The following is a 20440-nucleotide window of genomic DNA, read 5'->3' as shown; positions in this document are numbered from 1 at the left end:
AAATAAGGAGTTAATGTCAATATAACTGATATCCTAGAACAGAGAAAGGGTTAGTGTGAAAATTCCTGGTGGTCTAGGGCAAAGAAAGGTTTACTGTCAAAAACCTTGCTGGTCTGGTGCAGTGAAGGTGTAAATCTTTAATACCTGGTGTCTAATGGTTACTCACCACTTCAAGCTCTAGTATTGTCTTGGATTTAGCTGAGCATTGATAGTCTCCTGTGCTCTTGACCTGATAGAGATAAGTGCAGGGAGGTGGTAGAGTGGACTGTAATACAGCCATACAGTTCTATTATCAGGCCGATTTTTTTCTTGCACTTGATCTAAGTGCTAATTTGACTGAGATGGGGAGTTTCTACATTTTGTGTCCAAATACTCAGTCCATCCCTGCTCCCAGCTGTCTAACTCCTGCAAATCCCAAGGATGGTGAGATCATGGAGTTATACTTTCTGGTCTTGGGGAGGTGATCAAGCATTACAAGTTACTCTCCACTGAAATGAATAGTTATGAAAACCCCCATAGTGTGAGTGGAGCTCAAGTGATCTCTGTAGATCCATGATCTGCTGGAACAATTGCTGGTCATAAGAATAAGGTGATGAACAAAATCTGAACAGACGACTACTTTCTATTATTCCACTAAAAATGCAAGAAAAAAAAAGCCCTCTGTACAGAGCATGTTCCAAATGTATGCACTTTGGGCATTTTTTATGTCTCTCTCCTTTTTGAAAAGTGTCTAGTGAAAAGGGTATGCTTCAGAAGGGTCATAAAATGGATCAGATTTATAAAAAAAAATTCACTTTGGTGCACGACGTATAATGACATTAAGAAGTATGCTTAACATGGCTAGTGAGTTGTGCCAAATTTATCATGGCAAAAATGGCAGTTTGATAAATTTGGCACAACTTGCAGCATTGCCATCTTGTCAACTGATTTATATATCACAACATTGATAAATGCCACCAAGTCTTATATTTAACATATACACTGTAGAACTTAATAATGCAAGCACTCTAGTGTCATGGCTTCCGTTCATAACAAAGCCAAGGCAGCTACATAAGATAAATCTGTTTTTGAAACAAGCCCAATAAATTCTAACAAATGTCATTGACTTATACTGTGGTCTAACAGGTTCCTATCAAGGTTCCAGTATTTATGACAGCTAGAATAATGATGAAGACTTTTCAGTAGCAAAGAAATTTCCAGTCTCCAATAACTCCAGGGAGCTAAGCTGGGAATTCAATGAATTAAAACCGGCTAATAAATAGTTTGTTGGCATAATGACTTTGTCCATATCCCAATATGTCTGCCATCTGCTGTGGCCATGTGGATGTGCAGGAAGCTTGCAGAAATATCTAAGCAATAATCTCTGTGTGTCAAACTGTGATAATGATGAATTTGAAAAGACTGAGAATGAAAAAAAGCCTTCTAAACAGTTTCCAAAATCATGATATACCCCAGCCTCATTCATTTTCTCATTTTCTGGAACAGTGTCAGATAAGATGGGTCTTGGTGGTACTCGACATGACTACGTTGTATCATCAGTTTCATTGTGTATTCCATTTGTGATCCATTCACCCAAAAGGGACAACAATACTGTAGCTCTAGGTCTACATGGTGGTCTACAGCTTCTCATTGTTTCTTCTCTCTTATCGTCCTTTCTAAATACTATATATGCTGTAGTCAATTGAACCCTATAGGGAACATCCTTCTTTTGTCTACACAAATCTTTCTGAAAAGAGTTTGCTGCATTCAAAATCCTTATCATACATTAAATGATACCAAATTTTTGGAGCCTCCTTTGTCCAGCAATGTGACCTTAAGTGAAATTCTCTAAATTGAACAATGAATGGGCACATGCAACTTTTAAATTTTTTGATCATTTTTGTATTATGCTTTATGGTGCGGTGACCAAAAATGACAGTTCTGGCATTTTTTTGCAGCATGACATGATATTTTAATATTTCTATATAAGTCCAGGAGGGCGTCCTTCATCTTTCGTCCTTCAACTTGTCTCCAATATTTTAAACCATCATTGTAGAGATCACAGCTGCATGACAATCATGCAGCTGCAGAGAAGTCGGGAGCTAGCTGTCAGTGACAGCCCTGCTCCCTCGAGAGAAGGCAGAGATTTTTTTTTTACTGTCCCTTCCTTCCCCATCGCTATAAATAGCACTCAATTAACCATTGTGTACAGAGATCATGAAGCTGCTTTGTCGATTCCTGCTCCTGTCCCATTGGTCATAGGATTTCCAGGGTACCGGAGTCCACACAAGTTACTGGGTCTTAGCAGACCCAAATCAGCTCTGCAATGCGGTTGTACAGCCCTATACAAACTCTCTGAGGGATGTATTCCATCTCTTACTGGGGCTACTATATCAGCCCCAGTTAAAGGATAAATTAAGAAGTTAAATGTCTCCCAGAAGGCTTGTATGACCTCATAGGGGGCACAAAGTGTAAAATAAATAAAGAGTTGAAAAAGAAAGTAAATGGAAAAAAAATAATTAAAAAAATGCAACCACACGTCACACCGCAGCTTCTAGCCAAGCCCACTGTGACCATATCCCAAACATCTCATATATCAAAAAGATAAATATGGAAAGGGAACATTATAAAAAAATAAAATAAATATGTTGCGCATTTTGCTATTAACAAAAAACAAAAAAATTTAAAACAGACATTTTCCCTTTTTAAAAAATGTTTTTCCTTTTTATAAAAAACTTTAAAAAAAACTAAAATATAAATGAGAAAAAAAAAAGCCCCTCATATCACTGAAAAAAGTTGAAAAATTATTTACATAACCAAATGGAAAAGAAGGTATGGCTTTCAAAGACACTTGTACTTAAAAATAAAAAAAATGTGCATGGTATGGTAAATGCCCTGGCCTTCATCTGGTTAATATGAGAAACAGGAAAACAGAATTTCTTTGAATTTTTAATACTGTGTATACGTATCTCTTACTATTATTAAAAACTGTATTCAACTGTTTTTAACTATTTTTTTATTCCTTTACCAGGCTAGTGAACCTGCTATAGCTTGAACTTGTTACTGCAAAACTTGTATTGACTTGAATAGCAATTTTACTAGTATCCTAGCATCCTGGCAGGGTGTAATAGATGCTGTAACATGGTAGGCATCAGGGCTTGCCATATCAACCGGTCGGCACCCCACGATTGTATTGCATTAAGGGGATGGGGGAAGGGTCACCTAACTTTATCTAACCCCTCAGATGAGAACATTGCTTTTTATCACAGTATCTGTGTAGCACAGTCAACACCCACTGTGTATCAAGTGAACTTAGTTCATGACCTAATCTGCCACATGTTGAAGGCGGCCATGTAGGTTGGACTTAATGGACCTGTATAAGGTTTTTGACCTTATCAACTGTGTAACTAAAATATGTCACCACCTATTGATAGGTGGATTAATAAGCATTAGGAACCCTTCTGATCTATAGAACAAGGAGCTTCACCCCATGCCATTTTTCCAGCCTAACCATGCTGAGAGAATAACACTTGATTGGATTGTACTTGGGTTCAATTGCTCCCTATTCTTTGGATATTGAAGTCATGGTAGTATGGGGAAACAATGTATTTTACAGCAGATACTTCCCATCAGGGGCGTAGCTAAAGGCTCATGGGCCCTGGTGCAAGAGTTCAGCTTTCCCCCCACCCCTTCCCTCAGTGCTTTGTGGCCAGGGGCAGGCAAGCACATAGCCTTCATAGTGCCTAAGGCATAAATTGAACGACACCCCCCCCCTCCCCAATGCCAAATACTTGACCTAACCCCTTCCCTCCAGCCAGAAGTGTAACTTGACCATCATGCATTTTCTATAATGCTGGTGTCTTCTTATGAGGCTAAAGGGTCTTTGGGTCCCCTCTCAGCCTACTGGACCCAGTACCTCTGCACCCCCTATATGCCCCTGCTTCCCATGACCACTTCTGTACATGTGGCGACCATTATTTATTTCCTGAAATAGCTGTCATTGATATAAGTAGTCAGGGGGCTACTAGGCAACCTGCAATATGCAGTGGATGGACTGCATATAATTTCAGATATGTATATAACAAAATATGCCATGTGGTTGTTTCGGTGTAGTTAGATCTTACTAACAAATATAATATGAACTATTATTATCTGAATTTGCTGCTACTCCATATTCTATTTTTACTCTACAGGGGGCTTATTCCCAAACCAGCAATCACAGGAACATGCCGCCTTTCGTTTTGCGCTATCTCAGTTGGTGGAACCCCCCAAGTTGTTGCCACAAATTGATATTGTGAACATCAGTGACAGTTTTGAAATGACCTACACCTGTAAGTACTGCAAGAAATTGTTCTAAGCTGATTTGCATCTTACACTGTTCAGTGCAATTTATTCATTGGCCATGTATTAGCAGTTCTGTGGAGTAGAGTACAAGAGGTACAAATCCTTTTAGCTGTTTTCCGTAGCAGAACTCAAGACGCTTATCTTAATTAAAAAGTATTTACTAAAAGTCTCTTGGCTGAAAAGATAATGGAAAAGCAGCAGAAAAAAATTGTTCCGTGTTTATCCACAGGAAAAGGCTAATTAATGTTAAAGGTAGGAGAAACGACATAGTGAAGACTTTTAATTCCCAGATTAATTTAAATGTGATATTATTCTTATTGTCAGTTGCAGATAGGCATCATTCTCCTATAGATTTAAAGGGCATTTATACATTTGCATCTAAAATTAAAAATTAAGCAATACTGAAAATAATCTTGATTAAAAATCTCCTTCCAATATGTGCCTACAGCTCCGCTGCAGACCTCTTCTCTCTCCAAACAAACCCTGTGTAGTTTGATCTTTCATTACTGTAGAAAAGTCCAGAGCATTCGTTCTTGTGTATCAAAGTAAAGAAATGTTTTTTTGATTATGAATACAAATAATCAATCAAAATGTTTTTCTCCAATTATTTCATTCCAGCTTAGTGAGATATAATATCCAGACTAGGTGACAACGTTTCGATCAGCGTGACCTTTTTCAAGTTGTATCTGTGTAAAGAATATAGTAGTTACAAATGGAGTAAAAGATAATCGGTTTATACAGAGGCAACAATTAAAAAGTATAAGGAGATAATATAGAGATGAAGGGATAGGCTCAGGGTGATAGGGTACAATGAGGCTGTAACAGATCGCTCAAGGTGGGAAGAAATAGACTCAAATGGGACAAAAAATTGAGATGAATGAAAGGAAAATATGGTATAACTAATGGGCGGATAAGTCAGAGATAAGGCGGTAAGATAGAGGCATAAAACTTACTGAAGCACCAGTAATGTGGCATACAGACCTATATTGTAATGTATGAAGAGGTATATCTAAAAGGAAATATGGAAAACATCTGGTTAAAATGTGTAGTCAAAATGTGGGAGCCAAAAGTCAAATACGGAAACACAAGGTGTGAGTAGAACAAACTAGACAAACCGCCTTATCTCTGACTTTTCCGTCCATTAGTTATATCATCTTTTCCTTCCATACTTATCCATTCATTCATCTCCATTTTTTGTCCCATTTGATTCTATTTTTCTCACCTTGAGCGATTTCTTACAGACTATCACAGTGACTCCTTGACTTCTACTTTCACTTACACAAAGGTGTATAGAAGGACAGTCACCTGACCACCACCAGGTTATTCATTATGGTGGTGTCCCAGTGGCTGCCATAAACTCTGCAGCCATTAACAGTTAGCAACTCCCTCCACCCCCCTCTGGGGAATGGGCACACATTCTTCATCTCAAATTCAGTAGTCATGTGTGGAAGAATGGCAGTGTCTCTACTGAGACCAGGATATAAGTGGTTTTAATCTAATCTGTTGGATCCCTGTTTCCCCAGTTGGGAGGACAAATTAGGTAACCGTTGTTACCATCTACACCTTTATAGACATCAAAGGATTGACGTAGCCATCAAAAACATCAGGATGTGGAGAAATATTCTAAAGTATATGACCAGCTTTATCTCAGCTTGGCAGGAGAGAAGTCATGGCAATTTCCCTCTTAGTCTGAGATATTCATGATATTTTTATCCGTTCCTGAGCCTGGGAACCAATATTCATGGCCTTACATATCACACATGTGTACCTATAATGATCTTCATGTAAGACATCGTAGGATCTCTTCTAGGCTCCAATTCTTTTTGCAGGATGCTGATTATGTTGCTTATGGTTTGAACCTCCATCATTTGGTGGAGAAAACAGTATTTTTTCCATATCTTAATTATTTAAAAAGCTAAAATATTTTTAATTTTTATTTCTTTTGTGACTGTTTATTGAACTGGGTTATGAGCTACAAGTGATGCAGTTATCCATAGTTGTCTTCATATGATAGCGTCCTTTCTCTTCACACCCACACATTAGTTTTATATATCTTTTTTCTTTTTTTGAGTTTATTTATAAACTAGAACATTACTTGTGTGCTTATGCCAAATGCCTGTGTAATCTCACAGCCTCTTTCACTGGATAATTACAGGGTGCTCCTGGGCTCACGACAGGAGTCTTTTGATTGGCTCGAAAGGCCAGTAGGAGCTGCTAGAAATGTGTGCTATTTGCAGCCTATTCTCTACCATAATAATATAGCATCCTACATGCTTTATGTATTTGAATTCATTGCTTATTGTCTGAAGTTGGCTGAAAAACAAGTTAACACTTGTTTAGAGCGCCCAAGCTACTGGTGTAGAAGGCTCTGGATGCAGAAATATACTAAACCTAAAATTCAAGCTTCAGTTTCTGACATATAATGTAAAAAATATGTTTACTTTTGGTTGTTTCTTCCCACACACCCAATGGGAAGCTTTCAGACTTAGTATATAGATGTAGCCGAGCTAAAACTGACTCTGATAACACATGTCACCATGTTATCTTGTGCATTTTTGGGACAAAAGCCATTGAAATACATTGAAAGTGTTAGTTAATCTTTTTGTGCCATTTTTTCCTTAACGCGTTAACCATCAAGTTTAGGTCAGCTGTATCTGTAGTTTCTATGCAAATATGGACCTGCTTTGGAAAGGTTGACATTATGACTCCAATTTAGAACATAATCTATTTTTTGACATCTCAATGGAGACTGTAGACCCCAATAACTTTGGTCCATTGTAGTTCCACTGGGCCTTTAACACCAGGATATTATTTCTTGGTTGTGTGGGCTTAAAGTGTAACTGTCATTCTTTTTTTTTATTTTTGTAATGTGTAGAGGCAGTGATACTGACCATTTTTGTAATATACTTTAATTACTAAGATCATACATTTCTATTAGAAAAATAGCTATAAAGTGGCCCATTATGAGCCTTAGCAACGCTCCTCGGTCTTCTGTTTACATAACAGTGGAGATTTGCTTAACACTAACTGTGTTATGTAAACAGAAGACAGAGAAGCATTGCTAAGGTTCAAAATGGGCCACTTTACAGCTATTTTTCTAATAGAAATGTATGATTTTAGTAATTAAAGTATATTACAAAAATGGTCAGCATCACTGCCTCTACACATTACAAAAATAAAAAAAGAATGACAGTTATACCTTAAGACACTCATAAATATCCATGTTAAGTTATTTTCAAAAGTCTCATAGAAAGCTGTTTCAGTAACTCTGAATAAGCCATAATATGTGCCAAACTGTTTGAACTTCTCCACTAGTTATCCAATTTGGAATGGCGTAATGGGGACAAAAATCACCCAGTCTATTCATTGGGGTTACAAACATTGGGACCTCAATGACAAATCAAGCCTAACTTACGTAGTGCTGGTTCTGGGGTAATCTGACAAAATTACAGGAAAGCTATATAAAAAATGAGGCAGAGTGCAACATCACATAATACCCTTTGTGACAGAGTGTATAGAGATAACAAATTGGAGGTGCTCATTTGGTGTTGTTGTGATTAGCCACAACAACCACAGTATATTAGCACAGATTGGGTTTGCATTAGCAGCAAGGGTCTAACGATCCACATCACTTGGAGTAAACAGACCACCTATCCAGACAGGCAAACAATTTTTAAAAAAAGTAAAAACATAAAAAACATTGCTTGTACCCACGCTAGATCCAGTAGCAATTATAAACCATTAAAGGGGTTTTCTAAACAAAAACTCAGGCAATCCCGGTAAATGTGGTAAAATTACAAAGAAATCGATACTCACCACTTTTCACTCGCTGAGCTCTAGTCTTACCCGCTGCTGATTCCATGTGGTGAAGTTCCATGCATGCAGGTCACCACTGCAGCCAGTCACTGGCTTCAGAAATACATAGGATGTCACCGCTAAGGCCAGTGATTGGCTGCAGTGATACAGTGTGCACAGAACGTCACCACTACAGCTAGATAGACAAAGTGCAACAGAAGGACTGAAGCTCAGCACTTAAAGAAGCAAGAGAGACAAGGGGTAAGTACTGTTTTCTTTTATTTTAGTGCATGTATAGAGGCTGCATGAGTTTTTATTTAACTCATACAACGATTTGAAATACTGTTGGCCTGATCCTTCTCCATCAGTGTTTGATCAGTGAGTTTAAATCCTCAGGAACCTTGATGAACCGACCTAATGTGACAGAGCATGCAGTACAAAGCACAGCCACAATACCGCGTAAGGCACTGTGATCTTAGATTCAGACCACCACCTATCAAACATGGCCTATACTAGTATACCCCTTTTAAACTTGACATTGACCTGCTACACCTTCCAAACCCAGGCAATGGGCCACAACAACTCTATTTAATGTCATATAGTTACATCTGTATGCACGGCAAGAAAAATGTTCTTTTGATGGATTTTATTTCCTAGAGTCACCAGACCTTTAACGATCCCTATTAGTACTACAGCAGTGCAATGAAAAAAGGAAATAATCATTTTTCAATTATTCCTCTCCATCCTTAAATTCCCACAGAGATGTTGCTCTGATGCCTTCCATAGAAAAAGCTCATTACATTTAAAGGGTATTAAAAGACGAAAATAATGAGGTTAGATTACTTATTACTTTGCAGTGTTCAAATAAAACAAATGATCTAAGAAGAAAAAGGGGGTGGTGGAAAAGTCAGGGAAATACGATTTGCATGCAGACAATCCAATCATGACAATGTTATAAGGAGAGATAGAAAGGTTTAACCAGGGTTTTTCAGGGTCTTTAAAATGAATGAAATGAAAATAACGTAATAAAGGGTTGGAATAACCTATAAATTTGAAATCTTTATACAGATTCCTACACATAACAGTGATGACCTTCTGATGCATTCTGTGGGCACCACCACATAGTTCATGGTCCTAAAGAGTTGCCATCACCATAAACTGTAAAAATAATATTCCCTTCAGTGCCACATAATGCAAAGTATATGATACTGCTTAAATAATGCCCGAGGGGAAGATAGCAGGAGTGGTAGTGGCTATGATGGTGGTAGTAGAACTCACAGCCCTGGGCTGTGGACAGTGAATAGAAAGTGCACCCTTACTTTCATCAGGTCACTCCTCGTCTTTTTGGGGCTCCTGCTTGGTGGTTGTTGGGTGCCCTTGATGGTAAATATTTGGAGGGTGCAAGGCAGGAGGGAAAACGCAGGGGCTTGTGCAGGCCCATTGGTTGCAATAAATAAATTCTATCTTTATTGAATTGATGACAGATGCAGTAGTACATATGGCAGTAATTGGTATAGTCCAAAGTATATCACAGAGCTTACTTTTCCCCAATGGCTGTGTATGGGAAACGGCAATGCTGGTGGTAGTAGTCCCTGAGTCAATCTCTAATTACTTTGCAATATTTACAAGATAACCACAGGTGTGCTGTTATGTACGGATGTAGTAGAGTTAACACTCATGCTTTATGAGACGCGTTATCTAAACTAAATGCGTTAAGCAAACACCTTCAATTGCTTTTCAATGGCTTTTGTCTCAAGATAACTCGATGAGTTAAGAAATTTGAGATAAGAGTTTGTGTGTTAGCCCTGCTACATCTGTACTTGTAACTCCTATAATTTACAGGCTGAGGGATTAGATAGCCAATCCATCTCAAAGTGTGCCGGAAGCAATTAAGCCTTTCCACAGCAGGAAAGTCCTTAATACCATCGAGCAGATACCTTACTGTCTAAATCCAGTGCACCTTGGTGGTGTCTACCTGTTCTCTTTCCCTCAGAGGTATTCCCTCGATTAAGCCACACTCTGGCCGCTTTTCAGTTTCAGGAGTGGTGCCGCCTACTTTGCAAGAGCTTTCACACACACGTCTTATCTGCTCAACTAAAACTCACCAACTAACCAGGGGGAGGACCAAGTCTATTACCCTGATAACCTAACTAGACCTTCCAGTTAGTTAACCATTCTTTGCCTATACACTGTCATTAGGTATACATAGTGTACAAAGAGACAGTAAATCAAAACATTTAACTCAGCAACATTAAATTAACCCTTTGGCAATAATAAAGCTGCTTCAGTGTTCTTCTGGGGTACTGCACATGCAGTGGCCAAATAACAACTTCATGCAAACAGTAAAAATAATACTATACATTTAATATGATGGTTACAAGAATCAGGTACCAGAGCATGTGCAAGCCCTGTTATACACTCCAAAGGTGAGCCCTGACACATGAAGAGAAGACCCTATAGCTCTATATTATATTATACTATATTACTATACTCTACTCTATATTATATTATTATATTACTATATTATAGAACCATAGGAACTCTGTTTTCTTCTGTATGGTACCTTACATAGGCACTATACTTTGCTCAAGAAGCAATACGCCTACTGGAGAATTCCTGCATTTATTTTTTGGAATCAGAGGTACACTGAGGTACAATCTAAGTTGATTTATATCTGTAGGTGTCATATTACAGATCCATGCAACACGAATCAGTAACATGGCGGTGTGCTTCACTCCTCAAATAGACATTAAGTATATATTCTTATAAAAGAAAACATATTTCCAAGTAGTGCTTCTTTAAACAAGAGCAATTCCTGAACATAGCACTGTTCTGATCTTTTTGCATACAATTACTGTATTTTTCACTTTATAAGACACACTTTTTCACCAAAAAGTTGGGGGAATGGTTGTGCGTCTTGAATACTAGTGAGAGATTCCACTATGGAAGCGCTCACTAGTATGCAGTAGGTGCGGGGAGCAAGGAGAGAAGCGTTGCAAGCGCTTCCAGCACTCACCCTCCCTGGTCTTCCTACCTGGGTCGGCACTGCACTGTCCTGACTGGATACAGTCTCCGGATTTAGTGTGCACACTATGACCTGACGCTGCACGCAGCCACAGGCCGTAAAAGACAGGGGAGTACAAAGATCGCCAGATGTGTAGAGGAGCCATGGTGCAGGAGAGGCAAAAGGAATTTTAAATGTTTTTATCTGATCTGAGATCTGATGGTGTTCTAGCAAGGAACTCTGTTTAGGGCGTCTGAGATTGAGGGCTGATCTGAGTCTGATGGGGGTCTGAGATTGAGGGCTGATCTGAGGTCTGATGGGGTCTGACATAAAAGGCTGATATAAGATCTGATGGAGGTCTGACATTGAAGGCTGATATAAGATCTGATGGGGTCTGACATTGAGAGCTGAACTGAGGGCTGATGGGGGTCAGACATGGAGGGCTGATGGGGTTCTGATATGGAGGACGCTGCATGTTTTTAAAATGTTTTCAAAAACATGAACATACATTAGAAACTAAAACTGTTATATTCTGATACTGTCATATCTGTCCATTTTCTTAAAATTACGTTAAGAATGCAGGTTTTAGTGCTAAACCATAGAAACAATTCAACATCATTCACATTTACTTATTTGGTCAGTGTTAATGATTTTTTTTAAAAGAGGTTTTTTGGAAATAATAGCATTTTATGTAATGCCTGCCTCCTGAAAAAGAAGATTCATACTTGCCTGCTCCACGTTGGTACAGCCCTCCTCTTTCTCCATCTTCCAGTCCCCGCATTGTTTATGTCCAGCTGGCCATGAGCATAGTTGCATACACTGCTCCAGCCAATGACTGGCTTCAGTGGTCACATGCTACTTGTGGTCACATCACTGCTGAAGTCAGTCATTGGCTGCAGCAGTGCATGTGACTATGCCGATGGCCAGCCAGATATAAAGAGTGCAGGAACTGGAAGATGGAGACAAAGAAGGGCCTGGAGTGGTGGGGAGCAGGTAAGTATGACTCTTCTTTTTCAGGAGGCAGGCTACGGGCATTACATAAAATATAATTATTACTCGAAAGCCCTTTAAGCCAAAATCAGCAGAAAATGCATAAAAGGAGAAAAAGTATTAGGGTATGTATGTTCACACAGGGCATATACACTGTAGATTTTCTGCCTCAGCAGAATCTACACCATTTGCAGTGGCATCAAAGAGTTAAAGAAATCTCATTTTTATATCTTGGGTTCTTTAGGTTAAGTGGTCCTTCATTTTTAATTATTTTACATTTTTCAATGTTGGTACCCATTCAGTTTGGGCCTATGTGGATTGGATATTTCGACAGTACTGTCTGGGAAGCCATATAACACTTCATCATGACATGAACAGCCTATTCTTACCTTCTGAATACATGTCAAGCTGCCAGAAACCCACAAACAGGGAACACGATTTCTGATTTATTTTTACTACACCCACATACTGACTTTTTCATGAACATTTCCTTTATCTACATGGGAAGATGTACCGGATTGTCATACTGCCAGCAAGGGAAATCAGTGACTGCCTTGGAATTCTGATCTAAACTTAAACAAAGGAAGAGAAGTTGGACGTCTTGTAACTTTCTGACAGTCACCTCACAGCTCCCACAAAGTTAAACTCAAGAATTATATTTTTTCAAACAAGTATATGATCATTTAGACTGGGGGTGTTGGACATGTGTGGCCTTTGAATGGCGGGGAAAAAAATAAAAAATAATTCTATTGTGCACATAGAGTTTTTCCCCGCCTAAGGGCTCTTTCACACTTGTCCGGATCCGTCATGTACTCCATTTGCAGGAAGTGCCCGCCGGATCCGTAACACCGCAAGTGAACTGAAAGCATTTGAAGACGGATCCGTCTTCAAAATGCGTTCAGTGTTACTATGGCACCCAGGACGCTATTAAAGTCCTGGCTGCCATAGTAGTAGTGGGGAGCGGGGGAGAAGTATACTTACCGTCCGTGCGGCTCCCGGGGCGCTCCAGAATGACGTCAGAGCGCCCCATGCGCATGGATGACGTGATCCATGCGACACGTCATCCATGCGCGTGGGGCGCCCTGACGTCACTCTGAAGCGCCCCTGGAGCCGCACGGACGGTAAGTATACTGCTCCCCCGCTCCCCACTACAATTTACCATGGCAACCAGGACTTTAGCGTCCTGGGAGCCATGGTAACCATTCAGAAAAAGCTAAACGTCGGATCCGGTAATGCGCCGAAACGACGTTTAGCTTAAGGCCGGATCTGGATTAATGCCTTTTAATGGGCATTAATTCCGGATCCGGCCTTGCGGCAAGTGTTCAGGATTTTTGACCGGAGCAAAAAACGCAGCATGCTGCGGTATTTTCTCCGGCCAAAAAACGTTCCGTTCCGGAACTGAAGACATCCTGATGCATCCTGAACGGATTTCTCTCCATTCAGAATGCATGGGGATAATCCTGATCAGGATTCTTCCGGCATAGAGCCCCGACGATGGAACTCTATGCCGGAACAGAACAACGCAAGTGTGAAAGAGCCCTAAAATCAAGTAGTTCACCATAAATATTCCTAATAAGTAATTGAAATGTCCTCATTGAATTCAATAGAGCTAAACTGCAATACTAGACACAACTATGGACAGGCGTGTGCTTTACATCATTTGTCCTACTGGATCTAGAAAATCCCTTCTCTAGATGAGGACTTGCTTGTGAACAAGCAATCACTGCAGGTCTGTTGCCAACAGCCACACATTTGTCCTGCAATGACCACTACTGGAGATGTGTGCTATTATGTAGAGATCATTCAAAGTCTTTAAGGACAGGAGCTAATCTTTGCAAAAAATTTGGTTAATGAAGAGGTTCCAAGAAAAGGAACCCTTTCTGTGATCTCCACGTGCCCAAATAGGAAATGATAAAGAAAAAAAACCTTTAAGAGCATTGCTCATGGACATTGGTGGTCATTACTCACATGTATGTGAAATGTACCCCTTAGACACTTTAGAAGTGATTGAAATTCTTGGCCTTCAAGGCATATGGAAGAAGGTTATGTTTTAGCATTCTTTCCCTAAATTAAATGATTTTTTTTATAACAATAAACAGGCAGACAACTGTTCTTCTCCATATCCAGGTTCATGGACTATAATAATATTGCTGATTATGCACAGAGGTCACTGAAGATAAATAAAACCCTAAATGAACCACCTGTACTCAATCATTAACTATCATTAAAATGTTGGCTGTAGGGAGAGAAAGCGCTAACATATTATGGAGCCTTTAGCTATATGATCCCTAAGCAACTTTCCCTAGGGTATATGAATCTATAAAATGGCTTTAACCTGTTTATAGCCTGGCCACTTTCCAAAAGACTTGCTTGCAAGTGCTCGCTTTAATTGGTGAATCACAGTGTAGCTATGACATATTGGAAGCCGATGCCAATTGACGGGCCAAGTAAAGACCTGACTAAGGCTACTTTTACACTAGCGTTTTTACTGGATCCGGCAGGGTTCAGCAAAAACGCTTCTGTTACTGATAATACAAGCATCTTCACCCGTTATGAACGGATCCGGTTGTATTATCTTTAACATTGCCAAGACGTCATGAACTCCATTGAAAGTCAATGGGGGACGGATCCGTTTTCTATTGTGGCAGATTGTGCAAGAGAAAATTGATCCATCCCCATTGACTTGCATTGGGAGTCATGCTGGATCCGTCTTGCTCTACATCCCAGAACGGAAAGTAAACTACAACATGTTGCGGTTTGCTCTCCGGTCTGGGAACGCAACTAAATGGAACGGAATGCATTTTGGAGCTCTCTGTTCTGTTCAGTTCAGTTTTGTCCCCATTGACAATGAATGAGGACAAAACTGAAGCGTTTTTTTCCAGTATTGAGCCCCTATGATGGATCTCAATACCGGTAAACTAAAACGCTAGTGTGAAAGTAGCCTAATGCTTCCTCCCAGTGGGATTGCCATATCCTAGAAATATGGGGTATTTCTTTTTCAGCAATTGACCTTAAATCTTTTCTTTTTGAGGGACTTATCATGGTTGAGCTCAATAGCATGAGGTTTCCAAAGTTTTTCTCCTTTTCGACAGCATATTTATATGAAACTATGGCTGTTTTGAATAGTGATGAGCGGCAGGGGCAATATTCGAATTCTTGATATTTAGCGAATATTTGAGTGAATATTCACAAAATATTTGCGAATTCGAGAATTCGTTATCTCCAGTCAATATTTTCTTGATTGCGGAAATCGGCAATTGAAAAATTTGCGATTAAAAATTTGCATTTACGAAAATTCGCATTACGGTAATTAGCAATCAACACCACTCCTAAAGACAAAGATATTGCAGCCTTCTCATTGGCCCACAAGCTAGAAGTAGAGACGGATCATGTGTACTGATTAAAAAAAAAATCTCGATTATTCGAAATTCCGAATATTCATCACTATATTTTAAATATTCGCAAATTCTCAAAGTGCCGATATTCGCGATAAAAATTTGCAATTCGAATATTCGTGATCAACACTACTCCTAAAGTCAAAGATATTACAGCCTTCTCATTGGCCCACAAGCTAGAATCAGGGAGGGATCATGGGTGCTGATTAAAAAAAAATCTCGAATATTCGAAATTACGAATATATATCACTATATTCTAAATATTTGCGAATTCTCAAAGTGCCGATATTCGCGATAAAATTTGAAATTCGAATATTCGTGATCAACACTACTTTTGGATACTTTTGGGATGTGTCATTTCTCAGAGGGAGTGTCCTTTCTCAGCAGGTGTGTCCATTATGCTGCAGCTTTCCCCTTGTAACTGTCACAGCTTCTAACAGTAGATTGGCCTAGTGGCAGTTGAAGTATGGAAATGAGCATGTGTGACCACCTCAGTAAGAGGACGTGCACATTACTATACAGATTACACACAAAAGGGCACCATTATAATGAAGTAAATAGAATATCTCACAATAGGAGCATTTTTGTAAAATAAAGTAAATAACTAAAGTAACTAGTTTTTCATACTGAAGTATATTGAAACTGCATTTAATATTGGCACAACCCCTTTAAGCAATACTGGCAGATAATACATTTTGACCACTTTGATTATTGTATTAGTTAACTGCATTATGTATTAATATTTCTAAACTCAACAGCCTCTACTAGCAAGAATCTGGTCTGCACTAAATTCTCTGCAACACTAAGGGGTTTAAGGCATTTTGAGTTGTAAGACGGCATCCACCGACTTCTATGGTCCCCTACTGTGCCTCCATATGCCTTTAATTTCATTCAAAGGCATGAGAGTTTTTTTTTTATATATATAAATTTGATAGAAATAAAGTTTGTCATGTTCTATCAGATGTTGAATCTTTTTAATACAATTCCATATGGAGGCATTACACAGCTTGCTGTGAAGCTTCATAGATCCTGATCCATCAGGTATTTATTGCACATCTTGTGGACATGTCCTACATGTCTGAAAGATAATAGTCTGGAATTCCTGGTCATTCAGCAAATACTAAATATAGTGCCACTGCTGGATTGTCATGAGATTGCTTGATTTTCCCAATCAGGTTACCTTCCTTTTCCCTGCAAAACACTACAGCATTTGTTGAGTCCAGCATTTTCGTCATGTTGACTAATAGTAAGTTACCCTGGAATATAGACCACAGATGAAATATGCTCTTTATAAGAACCTGTGTTCATAATGCACCATCATTCACAGAAAGAAAGCTGGAGATGTAAGCTATATCAAAAAAGCTTCCTCCGTGATGACGCCTTCAGGTCTCCATGGCATCGGTCATTGCAGTCCACCGTTAATCATGAAGCACAGAGAACAATCAGTTTACTTCTCCTTAGCACTAAAACACATCTCAGCATAACTACATCAGTCTGCCAGCGTTCATTAGGAAAAAATGTAGTCCGTCTGCAGACACTTCATCCACTATCCTATTTTATTAGGCCAGGAAGATCAGGTTGTCTGCTTTGGAGTGAATGCTATCAACTGTCCTGCTGGTTGATGCACAGTCACTCTTAATTACTTCAATATGATAAGTTGTCAGCAAGTAGACAGAAATGACCCATGGATCTTTTTGTTTGCCCGCGTCTTTACTAACAAACATCATGGAACATGTGTCCTACCTTGATTGGCCTTTTGGATTGGTTATTGGATGGCTTGATGATACCAGTAAACTAAACATTGGCTATATAGTCATAGAATGTAAAATCTAGATCAAGATTCTCCTGTTCTACCTGGAAACTCTCAACCAGCTACTGTTGACAGATCTACTTTATGAAAATGAATGATATTAGGGTACGTTCACATCAAGGGCATCCGGGATCAAACAGGCTGCCAGAGTTCTCCAGATCTGGCATAGCCAGATAGTACCACACACCAATAGACCCCAGTTATTGTTTGTCCGAAAATAGGCACTCATGCTGAAAAGAGGCTGGATCCCCGCTGGATGGTCTTTGGAGGTCCGTCAGTGTGTGGCAGTATCTACTAGTGTTGAGCATAGCAAAGCATTCAAAGTGGAATTCGGTCTGAAGTTTAAGAAAACTTTGATTTGCAGTGAATCCAAATTTCCTCGTGCTTCGTGGTAATGAATCGATTTTTCCTAAAATGGCAGCGGTACATGTTACAAAGTGAAAGTAAGACGTTCGGAAAAGCAAGATCACCCATAATTCCATGCAGCCAGCCAATCCGCAGATAGCTATCCCCTGTGATGTCACAACCCTATAAAACCCTTAGCCCACAGGGTCTCCGCCTTTGTCCTGTGAGCTGAGCATAGGGAGAGAGGTGACAAGTGCTGATGCACTAGGGACAGTGTTGCTGAAGACGATTAATAGAAGAATATTTGAGAAGGGAAAGTGCAGGGAGACTGCAGGGACAGTTCAGGGAGAGTGCAGGGAGACTTATTCTGTGTCAGTTTTATTTATTTATTCCTACATTTACTTATTCCTACACAAGCCATAAACTATGCAATTTAAGACCAATAAGATGGAATCCTTTATTATTCCAGTGCCAATGTGCCAACCAATACCATCCAGTCTGCACCCCTAAAGGGGGGCAGGTCTTAATGATGACATCCTCATCTTTTTCTAGCTTTACTTCTTCCAAATCATTCTTCAAAGTCTCCATGTCCTAGAAAGGTCAGCAAGATGCAGAAAGAGGAGGAGCTTGATGTTCTTGATTATATATTCTCATACCCCATACCAGCAACAATCCCTGTTTAACGGTGTTGTGTAGCCATTAACAATGAAGAAGGACTATACAGTGCGGTCTTCATTATTAAATGAAAGGCAGCTACGGGCTAATTGGCTGCACTGCAGCACGGCCACTCCATTTGGCCATACCCTAAGGCAGAGTGGCCTGGCTATACCTGATTTATAGCTATTTGTGACAAATGAATTCGAAACAAATTAAATTTCTTGGCTAACTTCGGTGAAGTTGCAGAATCCGTATCTACTCTGCCGGATCTGGAGAACTCCAGCAATCTGGTCTCTGCTAGAACAGCCTGCCGGATCCAGGATGCCGCAGATTTGAACATATCCTTATTTAGATAGGTAATGCCATCAATGTCTGATAGGTCCAGGTCCCTCCTGGATGGGCCTCTCAAAGTACAGTAGAGCACACTGTGCAGGGGCAGCCACCCTCCATTCACCACCACTGAAGTTACAAAAAGAGCCGAGCACTGGGTCGGCCATTTCCGGGAGTCCCATGCACTAAATGAAGAGGTGGCCATGCATGTGTGATGTGCTCGCCATTCACCTCTGTGGGACCACTATAGGAGCGAATGGAGAGCAGGAACTGGTCCCAGAGGAGGGGCCTGCACCTATCTGACATTGGTGGCATATCCTAGCGATGTCTGTGATGGGAATAACCCTTTAAAGCCAAACACAAACTGTTCTTCTATGGGGACAGAAAAGATCTTTTATTCTCGTGACTGTAGGGTCCTTCCATACTATGCTGACTTCTTGACATCCAATATGCTGTCTATGCTGTCGGTAAAGAGTAAGCATTAAGATTTAAGACTTAGCACTTGATCTAAAATTAAAGGAAAATTAGTAGTGGCTATAGGATTTGTAGAAGGTGCACCCCCTGCTATATAATAGAAGGGCAGCATCATAGGCAGTCAAGAGGGGTGTAATGGCATAACAGCCTTTACCATTTAGGTTCCTCTTAACAAGGGGCCTGCTCACTTGCAGGGCCCTTATCGTGGCTGCAATGCCTGCTATGCTGATAGGTATGCCCATGGATGTCAATAATGGTTCTTTATTGGATCCCTATATAGTTTAATCACAATATAATCTAGAATATCCATTAACACATGGAAAGAATTTATTCCACCAGGATTTTATTGCCTAGAGACACTAGCAATAAATTGACAGATATTGATTTTCACAATGCTTCAGCTTGTAAAAATCTTATTTGTGCTTGGTCTATCCCTTCCTCTCCCCTCCGCTACCGCAGTGCGTAATCTTGTTTCCCTACTTCGAATTATGTATAGGGATTACAGAGATAAGGTTTAGTCAGGCATGGGAAATTAAAACAATGACTCCAATCAAATTCTATCACAAGATGCTTATGGAGCAAACGTGGACCGGGCAAAGCATTTTCCGGATGAATAATGTGAAATGAGAGCACCCAAGATGGTAATGGCCCCTTGTTGTGTTTTAGATTTGTTTTTTTTACATTAATCTCACACATATTAAACGGGTTGTGCCACTAATATACTGTAAATGTATTCCACCCAACAGTTATGCCTGGTATATCACTTTTCTCAAATATCATCATTTATAAAAAAAAATTCCCTATTCTAAGTAGCAAATCTGTTTTTATTTCATTTGCGTTTGGTTATGTCCTGTAGTGGAGCCTTATAATGCAGGACGCACATGCTCACATCGCTTCTTTTCCTTCCTTTCAATAACCACTCCCCTATATGCAGTGTCAGTTATAGATGGATGGATAGACAGACATAGACAGATAAACATAAGGATGAATTTTGCTCTAACAAATGATGGACATTAGTACAAGTTGTGTCTGTTATAATTTCAGTTACACAGATCATTTTGAATACGTGGAGGTAGAAAATGAACAGGTTAGTGTCACATGTCCTGCTGAGGTCAGGACACATCTCTCTGTCCTACGGCATGATGGGCATGGGCAGACTGGCTATAGACCATACAGGGATATATCCCAATGGGCCAATGGCCAAGGTTCCACCTGAGCCCTCCTCACAGCCGGCCAGTGTAAGTTTTTGGGCATGTATATTGTGCTCATGGGGGCAGTATTTTGTGACTGCGGTATTTGGCTCTGTTGGGGTTGTAT

At 39.8% G+C, this 20440-nt stretch overlaps 1 protein-coding gene across 3 annotated transcripts in view; it reads left to right on the top strand.

The window, feature by feature from the left end:
- Window positions 1-20440, top strand: part of GRIA1 (glutamate ionotropic receptor AMPA type subunit 1) — a 277144-nt gene that overhangs the window by 14846 nt on the left and 241858 nt on the right. For all 3 annotated transcript variants that reach the window (XM_040440217.1, XM_040440204.1, XM_040440211.1), the window contains exon 2: window positions 4173-4310. In XM_040440217.1, coding sequence (XP_040296151.1) covers window positions 4173-4310 — 138 coding nt within the window. The remainder of the gene's footprint in view (window positions 1-4172; window positions 4311-20440) is intronic.

The sequence above is a fragment of the Bufo bufo genome, chromosome 1 (assembly GCF_905171765.1).
Source record: "Bufo bufo chromosome 1, aBufBuf1.1, whole genome shotgun sequence".
NCBI lineage: Eukaryota > Metazoa > Chordata > Amphibia > Anura > Bufonidae > Bufo > Bufo bufo.
This window is presented reverse-complemented; position numbering and strand designations above follow the sequence as displayed.